Source organism: Mastigoproctus giganteus, chromosome 7, assembly GCF_048544385.1.
Source record: "Mastigoproctus giganteus isolate SK-2022 chromosome 7, ASM4854438v1, whole genome shotgun sequence".
NCBI classification, from domain to species: domain Eukaryota; kingdom Metazoa; phylum Arthropoda; class Arachnida; order Uropygi; family Thelyphonidae; genus Mastigoproctus; species Mastigoproctus giganteus.
In genome coordinates, this window is record NC_143581.1 from 603,411 (window position 1) to 620,442 (window position 17,032).

The window sequence follows — 17,032 nt, forward strand, 5'->3', positions numbered from 1 at the left end:
TGTCGTGGAAGCCTAAATAAATTTAAGTCTCAGCTGGACAGGTATTTCGAACGAACGAAGGGGTGAAGTGGAAGTGGATTTTTTTTTTTTTTTTTTGACTGATGCTGCATAAAATTGCTTTCTTGCGTGATATGCCTCTACTAATTCTAATGCTGATGATTACAGAGAAGGGCTACGAGATTGGTGTGAGGAACAAAGGGGGGTTCTCTTTTTATTATTATTATTATTATTAGCTATATGGTGCAAGGAAGCCTGAGGCTTAAGCTGCACCAGCCAAAAAAAAAAAAAAAAAATTCCCAAGTTATCCTGAGAGAGAGAGAGAGAGAGAGAGTGGTAGAAAGGAATCACCAAGAAAGAGAAGAATGATGATATCTGGCTGAGGACCCTGGGTGTGCCAGGCCCATACTCACCAGATGTGAGCCCCCGGGGTTAAAGTACAACTAAATTTAAATTATGTGCAACACAAAAACCCTTCCATTTTCTTGTAAAATTCTTGCTTGTGCCCTATTTGTCTTAAAAAATTTACAATATTTGGTTTAAATAGGTTTTCATTGTTTCCTCTTAGTGCCAAATTTTGTGAAGCTAAAATTTAATTATCTCAATTACTCGGTTTTTTTTTTTATTTTTTTATTTCTGTATCAACTTTTGATTAACAACATCCATAATTTTAGTGGATTTTAACCGGAGCTCTAATTCCTTCCACTGTTGCATGCATATTTTATGATTTTGAGAGTTCTCATGTGAGCTTGTATCTTATCTTGTGAATGATGCCAAGAACGGAACCAGTAGTTTTCGAGAGATTATTTGCTTGACAAAATAATTTGCAGGAAAAGCAGAAAATGGCATCCTTTTTTTTTTGAGTATATCAACCAAATCCTTTCAAGCTTTTTGCCATTTGTTAAGGTCCTGAAACGATGCTCAGCTAAAAACCATCAGTGATAAAGCAACAATGGGATAGCATTTTGATGAAAGCAAACTGTTTTAAATGTGTACCTGCATTATTATGGGTTTTCCTTGCATTAAACTAGGTTTAAATAATAAAAACAGGCAATAATTAATTTCTTTTAACATCTGATTATAAAATAAATAAATTTACTATAATAGAAATAATTTTTTATTTAAATATTGAATATTTTTTTTATACAATGAAAGTATATTTTTTATATTTAAATATAATTAAAATATCATCGGAATTCAGGCTCCCGGACCCTGGGTGGCTGCCCAGTTTTCCCCTACCTAGGTACAGCACTGCCCTGAACTCATAATATTCTACGTTCAATAACCTTTAAGAATTATATACATAAATATTTAAGAATGCTTTCCGTGGAAGCTTTGTGAAATCAAAACATATTTAGCATTAGCATTAGCATTAGTAGACGCATTTGATGCAAGAAAGCAAGCTTATGCAGCATCAGCCAAAAAAAAAAAAAACCCACTTCCACTTCACCCCTCTGTTCGTTCAAAATACCTGTCCAGCTGAGCTTTAAACTTATTTAGGCTATCAACCTCCACCACAAGGGATGGCAGTCTGTTCCACCAACCAACCACCCGCTGGCTAAAGGCAAATTTCCGCACGTCTATCCTACATCTATCTTTCCTCAATTTGAATTTATGCCCTCTCAGGTGATTTTTCTGAGCTAGAGGAAGAATCCCAACAGCATTGAGCATGCTTAAACCATTCAAGGCTTTATACACCTCTATCAGATCACCTCGCTGGTGCCTAGCCTCCAGACACTGTAATTTGCAAAACTTAAGCCTTTCTTCGTAAGAGCACCCCTTTGTTCCATTCACTAATCTTGTTGCCCTTCTCTGTACTCGTTCCAGCTGCTCTACATCCTTCTTGAAATGAGGCCTCCAGACCTGTATACAGTACTCTAGGTGTGGCCTGACCATTGCCTTATACAATGGAATAATCACCTCCTTATCCCTGCTGGAAAAATTCCTGTATATCATTGACAATACTCCATGAGCTACTCTTGCAGCCCGTCTGCACTGCTCAGAGAACTTCATATCTGCCTGCACAACCACCCCCAAGTCCCTTTCATTCTCTACCACTGTCAGTGTAGTACCACAGAGTTGATACGTTGCTCTGGGGTTGCTTTTTCCCATGTGTAGTACTTTACATTTGTCAATGTTAAAGTTCATTTGCCACCTCTCAGCCCATCTGCTCAACCTTTCCAGATCCTGTTGCAGCAGCATAGTGTCAGTAGTGTCCTTGACAACCCTGCCAACCTTTGTATCATCTGCAAACTTGGACATTAAGCTTGATATACCATCATCAATATCATTTATAAATACAGAAAACAATAATGGACCCAACACTGAGCCCTGAGGGACTCCACTAATAACATTAGTCCACGATGAGCAGTGTCCATTGATTACCACTCTCTGTCTTCTCCCCCTCAACCACCCCTTTATCCATAGCAGCAATTTGCCTCCAATGTCACACTGCTCCAATTTGTGTAGCAGTCTTCCATGTGCAACAGTATCAAAAGCCTTTCTAAGATCAAAGTATATAATATCAAAGTTATTCCCTGCATCCAGTTCTTTTGTGACTGCATCATAGTATCCAATCAAGTTGGTCAGGCAAGACTTCCCCTTAACAAAACCATGCTGTGTCTGAGCTATAACTGAAGTCTTGTCTAAATGATCCTGCAATGCTTCTTTAACCAGTGCCTCCATTAATTTTCCTGGAACAGAAGTTAAGCTCACAGGTCTATAATTACTTGTGTCAGCCTTTGATCCTCCTTTGATCCTCCTCTTACCAGAAGAGGCTTAAATTCTGTCAGTTGCAGCATCTGGAGACTATGCACCTGCCGGAATGCTGACGGGATGCTTTTTGCTTGCTCAGACTATGAAGCTGAGGGGGCATAGATCCAAATTGAGGAAAGAGAAATGTAGAATAGATGTGCGGAAGTTAGTCTTTAGCCAACTGGTAGTTGATTGCTGGAACAGAGTTCCATATTTCGCTGTGAAAGTTGATAGCGTAAATAAATTGAAGGCTGAACTCGATAAAAATTTGGAGTGACTGGAAAGGTGAAATGGGATAGTTTTTTTTTTTGGCTGATGCTGTATAAGCTTGCTTTCTTGCATCATATGCCTCAACTAATGCTAATGCTAAAGAAGCATTGCGTGATAATCTAGACCACCATTCTTCAAACTGTGTTCTGTGGAACACTAGTGTTTCGCGAAAAATCGCAATTAATAATTAAAAATATAATGTAAATAATTTTTACATATTTGTAGCGTACACCACTTTTGTATCATTATAATATTTAACCTAGTTTTTTTTCGGCTATTAGCATAGACTAATAATGAATTGAATTTACCGTGGAACACTTCATGTTGGCTGGCTTTTTGCATAGAGAAGTAGGCGTAGAGGTCATGACACCTACGAAAAGGTAGCAATGTGATGATCGAGTATGCCATTCGTATGCGATGTAGCTTGGAGTACACGGGTTGAAGGACAGAAGGAAGCGAATCTCTGTCATAACTAAACTCACTTCCTTGTACAAATTTTTTTTTTGATAATTATTAGTATTTCGAAATATTTTTATTAAAATATGTGACCATAAATTTGTGGTTGAAAAAAGGAACTTTAAAACGAGATGCAAATTACTTCTAGTAGTGCAACTGTGATCAATGAAAACGAACACAATATTGTCACACTTCAAAGTGAGGATGAACAATCGCAGCATTTTGTTCTCCAAAAATCCGAAGTCAAAAAACGAGAACCAACTAAAAAAAGACCAAAACGAAAGTATGATGACAGTTATTTGATTTTCGGCTTTACATGTGTTGGAAATATAGATGCTTCTGATGCACAGTGCGTCGTATGTAATAAAGTATTACGAAATAGTTCTATGGATTCCGCTAAACTTGTGTTTCGTAAATGTTCCGCGTAAATTGTGAGATGAGCAGTGTTCGGTGTATATGTTATGAAATGTAAAGTGTTCCGTGACTAAAAAAGTTTGGGAAACGCTGATCTAGACAAGACTTCGGTGACAGTTCGGACACAGCATGTGTTTGTTTGTCTTGCCTGACCAATTTGATTGGATACTGTAATGTCGGTATAAAGGAACTGGATGCAAAAAATAATTTTCATATCATATACTTGGATTTCAGGAAAGTTTATGACACTGTTGCGCGTGGAAGACTACTGAACAAATTGAAGTTTGGTTTTGTTATTTGTTTTTTTTTTTTTTTTGGAGCATTAGCAACTAAGGCCATATTGCTCCGGTGCGGTAGTCATTCCCTGACCTTTCCGCATCCTCCGTATTTGGTGGTGACTGGCTCGGACCTCGGTCTAATCAAGAAGCGTGTGCTACGCACTGCTGCTCCTTCCCACCCGGCTACGGAGGCGCCTGCAAATTGAAGCAGTATGGTATTAAGAGTAAGTTGCTACAATGGATAAAACGATGGTTAAGTGGGAGAAAACGGAGAGTGTAATCAATGGATGCTGTTCTTCGGGGACTAATGTTAGTGGGGTCCCCTAGGGTTTGGTGCTGGGCCCACTGTTGTTTTGTGTATTTATCAATGATATTGATGAAGGATATATCAGGCTTAGTGTCGAAGTTCGCAGATGATACAAAGGTTGGCAGAGTTGTTAATGACAGTAATGGCAGTGTGCTACTGCAACAGGATATAGAAAATCTTGGTAGATCTACTGATGAGTAGTGGCAACTGAAGTTTAACATTGACAAATGCTAAATACTGCATATGGGTATAAGTGGCCCCAGAGAAACGTATCAACTGTCTGGTACTAAACTTAGGGTGGTAGAAAATGAATAAAAGAACTGGAAGTAATTGTGCATTCGGATATGAAGTTTTCTGAGCAATACAGACAGGATGCCAGAGTAGGTCATGAAGCATTGTTAATGATGTACAGAAATTTTGCTAGTAGGGAAAAGGAGGTGATTATCCCTTTGTATAAGGAAATGGTCAGGCCACGCCTTGAGTACTGCGTACAGGTCTGGAGCCCTCATTTTAGAAAGGATGTAGAGTTGCATGTACGTGTACCGAGAAGGGCAACAAGATTGGTGAATGGAACGAATGGGGTCCTCTTACGAAGAAATTCTTAAGTTGTCCAAATTGCAGCGGCTGGAGGCTAGGTACCTGCGAGGTGATCTGATTGAGGTGTATAAGGCCTTGAATGGCTTGAGCAAGATCACTGCTGATGGGATTCTTCCTCTTGCCCAGTTTAATTGCCTGAGGGGGCATAAATTCAAATTGAGGATAAACAGTTGTATAATAGATGTGTGGAAATTTTAGAGGTTGACAGCTTAAATAAATTCAAGGCAGAACTAGACAAACGTTTGGAGGGAATGGATAGGGTAGGGTTTTTTTTTGACTGATCCTGTATAAACTTGCTTTCTTGCCTCATATGCCTCTACTGAGACTAATGCTACTTCATGGGGAAGCATGGAAGCCATGATCGAATCAAATTTCACAAAATCGTGTGTCGTAGAAATAATGTTTTACTTACACATCACCTCATAACATAACTTTAACTTACCGAGTTCAGGTTCAATTCGCAATTAAGCTGTAATCACATAATTGCACTGTTGAATGTTGAGTATTGACTTAACACTGTTATTATTTAGTTACTTAATGGGAATTCGGGCGAATAACAAATAGACACCGACATTGTGGCTACACACCCATCATGGTCAACGATGAAATCTGCACTGCACGTTTTACAGTGACTTTGATTCGTTTCACCTATAAAAAATGTATAATGGCAAGCTGCCAATATGCCGGCTGCCAATGGCAATCAACTACCAGATAAGCACTGGAATGCATAATGTTCACAGTGAGGCACACATTGTGATACCTGGCACACAGTGAGGCCTACGGTTAGTTAAACTTCAAAGTTGGAAACATTAATATACAAAAAACGTTATGGAACATCAAATGATGCCAGGTGTGGTCATGTATTAGACACTGAAGCATGTGCATGGGGTTAGTGATTGTTAAATGGAAGGTGCTTAGAGGAGAACAGGTATCCTGTGTGTTATCAGACACTTAGTCTAAAACACTGATGGATCCAATATCTTTCTATTACAGAAGATTTAGGCGAAGTCCGGTTGGCCTGCCTCCCTAAAATCCACTCATGCACACCTTCTCCATGGTAAGCCCTGTTACGTCACTTAGGTGGCAACGAACGTGTAGAGTGGTTCTCTTCAAGACGCCTGGTCAGCGTGAAGAGGAAAAGACCAAACCCTCCAGCATATGACAGCACGACAAAACAAATGGCTCTTAGTCCCCAGCGGCTTTCACTCTCCCTCTTACGGCAGCGAGAGGATCAGAGTGAAAGCAGAGGGCGCTAAGAATCTCTGGTTACGACCAGGCTGCCATGCACAGAAACTGAACTTGGCCTGTTACAACGTAAGATCAATCATCGGTGAAAACAGGATATTAGAGCTGGAAAACGAATTAGAAAATGTGAATTGGAATATCATCGGTTTGGCTGAAACAAGAAGAAGAAATGAATCACTTATAATTTATCAAGTGGAAATCTGCTGTACACCAATGGAAACAGTGAAAGGAGGGAAGGTGGAGTTGGCTTTCTGGTCCATAAAGATTTAAAAAACAACATTTTAGAATTCAAAAGTACATCACCAAGGGTGTCAAACTAATACTCAGGATTTCTAAGAGGTACAAACTAAAGGTTATAATGATTTATGCACCAACATCGAGCCATGATGATGAAGAGGTTGAAGAAATGTACACTGAAATTGAGTCTTCTAGATGAGCAGAAAGCCCACTACACTATTATTATGGGGGACTTCAATGCTAAGGTTGGAAAAAGGCAAAACAGCGCAGAAAGAGGAACTATAGGAAATTTTGGAATTGGTGAAAGAAATAAAAGAGGTGAAAGACTTGTGGAATTTGCAGAATCTCAAGGAATGTCAGTAATGAACACTTTTTTCAAGAAAAGGGTGAACAGAAAGTGGACATGGAAGAGTCCAAACGGATTAACAACTAATGAAATCGACTTCATCCTCACTAACAGAAGATATATTGTGAATGATGTTACCGTCCTGAATAAGGTAAATGTTGGAAGTGATCACAGAATGGTCAGATGTACACTTGATATAGATGTAGGAAAGGAAAGGAAAAAACTGACTCGAGTAAATAATACAAAGGTCTTTGAAATAGCAGAGGAGGAGAAAAAGCAGTATGTACTGGAACTTAAGAACAAGTTTGAGCTTCTGCAGACTGCTCAGGACCAAGATATCGACGAGGAATATTACAACTTTCTGAAAGTGATAAAGCCCAAGAAACCTATAGGGAAACATAAATCCAAAGAAGAAAAAATTAGTCAAGAAACGCTTGTCATGATGAACCAAAGACGACAAATGAAGAGCAAGAAAAACACTGACAGGGAGAAAATTGAGTATACTGAGTTATGCAAAGCCATTAGAAAGAGACTCAGAGAGGACATAAGAAGATTTAACACAAGAAAGGGAGAACAAGCATTAAGGGAAAACAAAGGATTTAAATCAGCAGCCATGAGCAGTAATACAGAAAGACAAATGATACTGAAACTGAAGAATAGCGATGGGGTACTTATAAACAGCAGAGAAGGCATAATTCAAATAGCAGAAGACTACTATAGAGACTTATACAAGGAGCGAGGGAATGATGCCAGCAGTGGGGAAGGTGGATTGCAAATTAACAACACATACGACATACCCGATATTCTTCCTGATGAGGTAGAACATGCATTGAAGAAAATGAAGAATCAGAAAACCCCCCCCTGGGGAAGATGAAATTACTGTAGAGTTGTTAAAATTGGGAGGAAGAGACATAACACAAAAACTGGCAAGGCTCTTCACAAAGTGCATTAGAAAAGGTGTGACGCCTAAGCAGTGGAATAATGCAATTATAGTTTTGCTGGATAAGAAAGGAGGTAAATCAGAAATTGGAAATTATGGACCAATTAGCTTGTTATCCCATATCTACAAATTGTTTGCAAGGGTCCTTACTAACAGATTAGAAGGAATATTTGATAAGAATCAACCGAAAGAGCGAGCTGTCTTTGGGACAGGATTCTCAACTATGGATAACCTTCATGTAGTATCACAGCTAATGGAGAAAACAAATGAATATAAAACACCATTATGCCTGGCATTTGTGGATTATGAAAAGGCATTTGACTCCATAAAGCATAAGATAATATTTTGGGCACTGGCAAGACAAAGCATAGATACCCCACATATTATGATTTTGAAGAAAATATACGAGAGTGCTACCTCCTTTATTAGACTAGACAAAGACAGTAGGAAATTTAAAATCGAGAAAGGAGATACAATATCTACGAAGCTGTTACTGCTGCCCTTGAGGAAGCTTTGAGAAGATTAGACTGGTCACAGAAAGGAGTCAATGGGAACGAAGAGTACCTAAACCATTTACGATTTGCAGTTGACATTGTGGTCATAAGCCACGATCCCAAAGAACTAGATGAAAATCTTCATCAGTTTTTTAGCATTAGCGTTAGCATGAGTAGAGGCATATGATGCAAGAAAGCAGCTTATGCAGCATCAGCCAAAAAAAAAAAAAAAAAAAAAAAAACATTTCACACCTCCGTTCGTTCGAAATACCTGTCCAGTTGAGCCTTAAATTTATTTAGGCTATCAACATCCACAACAAAGGATGGAAGTTTGTTCCACCAACCAACTACCCGTAGGGTCAAGGCAAATTTCCGCACATCTATCCTACATTTCTCTTTCCTCAATCTGGATTTATGCCCTCTCAGGTGATTATTCTGAGCAAGAGCATATTCAATCCCAACGGAATTGAATATGCTTAAATCATTCAAGGCTTTATACACCTCTATCAGATCACCTCGCTTGTGCCTAGTCTCCAGAAACTGTAATTTGCCGAACTTAAGCCTTTCTTCGTAAGAGCAACCATTTGTTCCATTCGCTAATCTTGTTGCCCTTCTCTGTACTCGTTCCAGCAGCTGTACATCCTTCTTGAAATGAGGCCTCCACACCTGTATACAGTACTGAAGGTGTGGCATGACCATCGCCTTACACGAAATAATAATCACCTCCTTATCCCTGCTGGAAAAATTCCTGTATATCATTGATATGACACCATCAGCAACTCATGCAGCCCGTCTGCACTGCTGAGAGAACTGCCTGTACAATTGCGCCAAGTGTAGTACCACAGAGTTGATACGTTGCTCTGGGGTTGCTGTTTCCCATATATAGTACTTTACATTTGTCAATGTTAAACTTCATTTTTCACCTCTCAGCCCATCTGCTCAACCTTTCCAGATCCTGTTGCAGCAGTATAGCGTCAGTAGTGTCCGTAACAACCCTGCCAACCTTTGTATCGTCTTCAAACGTGGACATTAAGCTTGATATACCATCATCAATATTATTTATAAATACCGAAAACAATAATGGACCCAACACTGAACCCTGAGGGACTCCACTAATAACATTAGTCCACGATGAGCAGTGTCCATTGAATACCACTCTCTGTCTTCTCCCCCTCAACCACCCCTTTATCCATAGCAGATATTTGCCTCCAATGCCACACTGCTCCAGTTTGTGCAGCAGTCTTCCATGTGCAACAGTATCAGAAGCCTTTCTATGATCCAAACATATAATATCAAAGTTATTCCCTGCAACCAGTTCTTTGTGACTGCATCATAGTATCCAATCAAATTGGTCAGGCAAGATTTTCCCTTAACAAAACCATGCAGTGTCCGAGCTATAACTGAAGTCTTGTCTAAATGATCCTGTAGTGCTTCTTTAACCAGCGCTTCCATTAATTTTCCTGGAACAGAAGTTAAACTAACAGGTCTATAATTACTTGTGTTGCCCTTTGATCCCCCTTTGTGAATTGCGGTCACATTTGCACATTTCCAGTCTATGGGTACCTCCCCTGAGTCCAAGGAAGCTCTCATAATTATTGCTAAGGGTTTGCTTACTTCCTTTGCTGCTTCCTTTAATATAACTGGATAGATCCCATCCACCCCGGGTGCCTTTCTTGTGTTTATCTTCAACAGTTTATCCTCCACTTTACTCCCAGTTATTTCAAGATTCTGTAGCTTACTGCTAGAGTTGAATACACCTCAGGCATTCCCCTCACTGAATAACTCCTCATGTGTGAATGTCTATGCAAAATATTCATTTAGTTTGTTAGCTACCCGAGCAGGATCATCAACAGTTGACCCATCGATATCAAGTGGACCAATCTGATTCATCCCCTTCCTTCTAGAGTTTACATAAGTAAAGAACTCTTTGCTTTTTTTTCTTTGCATCCTTTGCCAAAGATTTCTCGTAATCTGCCTTCGCCTGCTTAACCTCCTTTGTAACTTGGTTTCAGATCAGCTTATATCTATCATAGGCTTCTGTGTCATGTTAATTTGTACGTATCCCATGCATTTTTCTTCTCTGCCATATGTCTCATTAGTTCATCTGACAACCACTTAGACCTAAACCTTGAACAATATTTCTTTGTTGGTATGTAAAGCCTAGTAGCTTCCAAGATAAGTTCTTTGAATGCTTTCCATTTTGAATTTGCTGTTGTTAACATCATCAGTTGATTTGTACTATATAGAATTTAAATACTGTCTCAGACCATCGTAGTCGCCTTTACGAAAGCATGCACAGTTAGTAAGGATTTTAGAATAAAGATGAATATGGCTAAAACAAAAGTAATGATGAACAAGTATGCCACAGAATGGGAAATAACGATTGAAGGAGCGGTAATTGAAATGATGGAGTCATATACTTATCTGGGACATGTTATTAGCTGTAATAATGATAAATGGCTGGAAGTCAAGAGAAGAATAAATTTTGGATGTATATCATTCACGAAATATTCTCACATACTGAAGAGCAATATTCCAGTTTATCTGAAACGTAAAATAATGAACCAATGTATCTTCCCCACCATGATTTTTTGAAGTGAAACTTGAGTACTCACCAAAAGAATGGAAGAGAAGCTGAGAACTACACAACGAAGATTGGAACGAATTATATTGGGAATCAGACTGTTAGATAAGAAGAGAAACACATGGATTAGGTAGCAAACTCAAGTAAAGGACATTCTTATCAAAACTAAGGAACTAAAATGGTCTTGTGCAGGACACATAGTTCGAAGGCATAATGACAGATGGACTAAGAAAATAACAGAATGGTACCCAAGAGGAGCTAGGAGAAACTTGGAAGACAAAGGCAGAGATGGATAGATGAAATTCATGAGTTTGTGGGTTGTAAATGCATGGCCAGTGCTCAAAACAGAAGGAACTGGAAAGTTATTATTATTTATTATTATTATATTAATGGCCATATGGTACAAGGAAGCCTGAGGCTTATGCTGCGCCAGCCAAAAAAAAAAAAAAAAAAAAATCCCAAGTTACCCCCTGAGAGAGAGAGAGAGAGAGAGAGAGAGAGAGAGAGAGAGAGAGAGAGAGAGAGAGAGAGAGAGAAAGAGAGAGAGACGTAGAAAGGAATCACCAAGAAAGAGAAGAATGATGATATCCAGCTCAGGATCCTAGGTTTGCCAAGCCCATACTCACTAGATGTGAGCCCCCGGGGTAAGTTGCTGGAGAGGCCTTCATCCTGCAGTGGATTGAAAATGGCTGATGATGGTGATGAAATGGAAGGTACACAAATGGGTTACTGGGTAGAATCAGACAGTTGCTTTCGATAATATAGAGTACGTACGTGAGCATTTCACGACAACTGCCTCCATAACGTTCACTAACTCGTGCACATCCTTCACTCTCTAATACATGACCACGCTTTATATAATTTGATGTTTCATTGTAACGTTTTTTTGTATATTAGCTGATGAAGGGACCCACCGTCCCGAAATAATTTAGTATTTTGTAAATATTTTGAATATTTGTATAATTTGTAAATATTTTAGCATTAGCATTAGCATCAGTAGAGGCATACGATGCAAGAAAGCAAGCTTATTCAGCATCAGCCCAAAAAAAAAAAAAAAAAAACCCTCTCCCATTTCACCCCTCCGTTCGTTCGAAATACCTGTCCAGTTGAGCTTTAAATTTGTTTAGGCTATCAACTTCAACAACAAGTGATGGAAGTCGGTTCCACCAACCAACCACCCGCTGGCCAAAGGCAAATTTCCGCACATCTATCCGACATCCGTCCTTCCTCAATTTGAATTTATGCCCTCTGAGGTGATTATTCTGAGAAAGATGAAGAATCCCATTGGCATTGAGCATGCTCAAACCATTCAAGGCCTTATACACCTCTATCAGATCACCTCGCCGGTGCCTAGTCTCCAGACTCTGTAATTTGCAAAACTTAAGCCTTTCTTCGTAAGAGCAACCCTTTGTTCCATTTACTAATCTTGTTGCCCTTCTCTGTACCCGTTCCAGCAGCTCTACATCCTTCTTGAAATGAGGCCTCCAGACCTGTATACAGTACTCAAGATGTGGCCTAACCATTGCCTTATACAAGGGAATAATCACCTCCTTATCCCTGCTAGAAAAATTCCTGTATATCATTGACAAGACACCATGAGCTACTCTTGCAGCTCGTCTGCACTGCTCAGAGAACTTCATATCTCCCTGCACAATTACCCCCAGGTCCTTTTCATTCTCCACCACTGTCAGTGTGGTACCGCAGAGTTGATACGTTGCTCTGGGGTTACTGTTTCCCATATGCAGTACTTTACATTTGTCAATGTTAAACTTCATTTGCCACCTCTCAGCCCATCTGTTCAACCTTTCCAGATCCTGTTGCAGCAGCATAGCGTCAGTAGTATCCTTGACGACCCTGCCAACCTTTGTATCATCTGCAAACTTGGACATTAAACTTGATATCCCATCATCAATATCATTCATAAACACCGAAAACAACAACGGACCCAACACTGAACCTTGAGGAACTCCACTAATAACATTAGTCCACGTTGAGCAGTGTCCATTGATTACCACTCTCTGTCCTGCTCTTTCGGATGCAACAATATTGCTTATGAAGAAAGGCTTAATTACAAATTACAGTGTCTGGAGACTAGGCACCAGTGAGGTGATCTGATAGAGGTGTATAAAGCCTTGAATGGTTTGAGCATTCTCAATGCTGATGGGATTCTTCCTCTCGCTCAGAATAATCACCTGAGAGGGCATAAATTCAAATTGAGGAAAGACAGATGTAGGATAGATGTGCGGAAATTTGCCTTTAGCCAGCGGGTGGTTGGTTGGTGGAACAGACTTCCATCCCTTGTCGTGGAAGTTGATAGCCTAAATAAGTTTAAGGCTCAGCTGGACAGATATTTTGAACGAACAGAGGGGGGTGAAGTGGAAGTGGGTTTTTTTTTTTTTTTTTTGGCTGATGCTGCATAAGCTTGCTTTCTTGCATCAAATGCCTCTACTAATGCTAATGCTAATGCTAACCCGAAGCAAAAGGCCTTTTCCCAAGTGACCTATGTGAACCCAGTAAATAGTTACATAGTGATATTTATATGACCTTGAGAATGCCGCGTGGTGGGGTAGCCAATGGGGGAAGAGGGATGCGGGTTACGTGGTGTGGGCTGGAAAATTACGTCACTACAAATGCACAAGCAAATAATTATATAGGTCATTTTCGGAGTAGATATCGATCAGTGCATTTCGAAAGGTGTGCCTTGTACGTTGAAAAGATTTGACATACTCCGTCATACCTCTACATTTTATATAGAAAAACGTGAGTGGCGAGCAAAGCGACAAGGAGCAGAACCCGAAGTTAATTATTATTTATTTATTATTATTTTTTTTTTTTTCAGTTAGAGAGCTAATGATCGTTCTAACTTGGTGTTGTGGATGTGAGTAAATGTAAGGAAAGATTAGAAAATTATTAGATGGGTATATAGGTAAAGTGTGTAGGTTTTTTTTTTTTTTTTTTTTTTTTGAGGCTCTCTGAGTTCTTTTACTTGCATCATTTGCCACTACTAATAATACGAACTCCTCCTTTACTGCAACGGTTGCACGTGGAGCCCTGAATTCTACAATTCAACTTGCTGATGAGTGGTATTTACTTATTCATATAATAATGGAGGTGGAATCTGGTAGCGTCCTCTTCCGAGCTTTTTCCTCGATTTCAGTGTTTTCCATGTAGGTACAGAATAGTATCTTATTGATGTGGGGATGTGCTATGTTTAATCTTTCTGTTGTTGTGCGTGTTAGCATAATAATTATTGTTGCTCTTATAGCTATTAAAATAAAATATTTTGTTTGGGAAAGGTCAGTCCTTGAAAGAAAAAAAGAAATTACTTCACAAGATATTTATAGTTCGGTGTGGTGTCGGGGTTCTCCCCATACTAATCGATTTTGTCGTTTCGAGTATCTGTGTTATTTACCAGAAAAGAAGAATTTCATGTTTTTCCATCATAGACTTTCCGTAATTAGCGGGGTTCCTGCTGATCGTTTCAGCCCTGCTTTGTGCGACTTATCATCTGTCGAAGACCACAATACCCAGTACTTCAATTATGTTGATTTGCCGTCGGAATCGCTAAACAACTTTGATACTGAAATTATAAAAAATCCGGTGTTAATCTTTAACCGTTTTAATCCAGAAAATTTGATGCACGTGTTTCACGACGATTTATTACCTGTGCTTCACACAATAACTGAAATTTGTGGTACTTCTTTTTTTCTGCAAAACGATTGTTCAAAGATTATTCGTCTGTTTTTTTCCGATCACCGCCCTCGTGGACCATATTTTCACCTCTACAAAGCTTTAACATTTGGTTTACCAATTTTGGCATCAGAACTAAGCAAGGATAAATTGTATTGTTTTGAAAATGGATACGTTGGGTTAAACAAACAAACATTATGGTATCAGTATGGTTTTAAGGTTCCTCAAGGACCTGTGTATATGAATGGAAATTTAACTTTTCGTAGTATAAAGACTGCACTTGAAATTTTCCGCGGTGCTTCAAGCATAAAGCAGACTGCAACAACTCCCACAAAAGAATATGCAGTATTGATTTCTAGAAAAAATAATAGACTAATAATAAATGAAAAGGAAGTAATAGGAACAATATCACATTTAACTGGTTTAGAAGTTCATGTAGTTAGCTTAGAAGAATTGAATATAGATGAAATAATTGATTATATTTCTGGTTGTAAAATCATGGTTGGTATGCATGGAGCCCTTCTTGTTTTGTCTATGTTTCTCTCCCCTGGTTCTGTATTTCTTGAACTCTTTCCTTTTGCTGTGAATCCCCAACATTATACTCCATATAAAACCTTAGTAACTCTGCCTGGAATGGGAATAATATATAGGTCTTGGAAAAATGTTTTGGAGAATAAAACTATACCTCATCCTGATAATATGCCAGAGTTTGGAGGAATTAAACATTTACCACCCGATCAACAAGAAACGATCATTGCCAGTTCCGAGGTGCCACTGCATCTGTGCTGCTATAATCCAGAATGGTTATTTCGTATCTACCAAGATACAATTGTGGACATTTCATCATTTGCTGCTGTGATCGCTGATGCCTTAGAAGAGCAGAAAGCTTTCTTAAGAATTTTAAGAAAAAAATATTCAAAAGAAGATATTCACTCTAATGGAATGATATACCCAAGTGAAGTGGAAAATATTGTGTGTAATTCTTCTATTTCAGATATTCGGAAAGAGCTACACGTATCTTGGAACCCTCCGTGGAATCTGAAATTTCTACCTACTGGAGTTGTTGAATATGAAGTATGGATTCAATTGGTAGGCATGGAAGATGTACAAGCTTATATGATGAAAATGACCAGTTATAATTTTAAAAATTTGGTTTCACAATCTCAATATCATATCTGGATTCGATGTTTTATGAATGGCCTTCCTGGACCTTTTGGTACACATCCAATCCTTTGTTTCACTTGAATCTTGTTAAATATGGTTGTACTTATAAACTTGACAAAATGTTTAAGTTGTTCAGTTCAGCACCAGAACATTTTGTTAGTTGAGTTTTTATGGCAACTGCTTTTCAAAATAGGTAATAACCTCGTTTTTTTTTTTTTTTTTGTGTGGCTTGTACCACACAAAATGACTGAGCTGCCTTGGAACTGGTATATGCTGGAAGTAGGCTATCTCTGAAAAGTAGTCACCCTTCTGAGCTGAAACAGCATACCCAACAATTGTACCCTTCTGAAACTCTTGTTTTGCTATCTGTTAATTTTTATTGTATCTCCAGAATGTCATTAAATTTTATCAGAAATGAAATCACAATAAATTAGAGCTAAAGATTAGGGGTTTGGTGGGGCCAGAAATCTAAATATTTGTAGTGTTCAGTTTTTCTATCAAAATGGATTAGTAATATTGCTGTAATGAGTGTTGATCTGTTGTTTCAGTGAATTAAGTTGGTAATTTCCAGGGTTTCCACGTGTTTCAACTCCGCTACCGTTCGTAATTTTCCCGCCTTTGTGATACGATAGTTATATACCGTACTAGATAGCGTTAGTTGAACTTCGTTAGCAGTTAAATTGTACGTTTAAATAAATACATATAACGACTTAGATTACAAACGTAATATAATTAATTATATTTAACATAATTAATAACATAACACAATTAATTATAATTAATTAATAAATTAATAGAATCATGACTCAGACCAGAGCAGCAAAGCAAAAGGCTCAAGCTAATGGAAGTGCTGTGGCTCAGAGCAGTGAGGGGGGCAGTTGTCCTCTGACTCACAGCCTTATAAAATGCACTGTTTGCTTGATGCTTGCAGAGCAATCGGGTACGGGACATGATACTGCCAAGGGGGATGTCTTTGTGTGTGCGCGATGCAAGGAGTGTATCGATATCAGGCAACAACTCGGCGATCTTGTGGGCCTATATGAGAGCTTGAAGGACAGGGTGGATGCCCTCGAAGAAACTAAATTGAGGGGCCCATCAAGCTCTCACCTGCCCACATCAACGCCAGAGCTTGCACTTGGGCATCGCGTGACACAGAGTCAACCCCCAAGGCAGAATGCGCTGGTCCCGAAGGAACTAGTAGTTGTTGGTGACTCTATTGTCAGGGAAACTGGGAACATGCTTTGTAAAAAAGATAGGTG

General features: G+C 39.0%; 1 protein-coding gene across 1 annotated transcript; it reads left to right on the forward strand.

The window, feature by feature from the left end:
* The first annotated feature begins 14,111 nt into the window (after nt 1-14,111).
* On the forward strand, nt 14,112-15,854 carry LOC150082423 (protein O-linked-mannose beta-1,4-N-acetylglucosaminyltransferase 2-like). Its single transcript, XM_090377727.1, has one exon. The coding sequence runs from the start codon at nt 14,112-14,114 to the stop codon at nt 15,852-15,854; it is 1,743 nt and encodes a 580-aa protein (XP_090233853.1).
* Nucleotides 15,855-17,032: the final 1,178 nt, after the last annotated feature.

Bases quoted from the DNA above. Each gene is read 5' to 3' on its own strand.
- LOC150082423 (XM_090377727.1), top strand. From the start codon at position 14,112: ATGTGGGGATGTGCTATGTTTAATCTTTCTGTTGTTGTGCGTGTTAGC.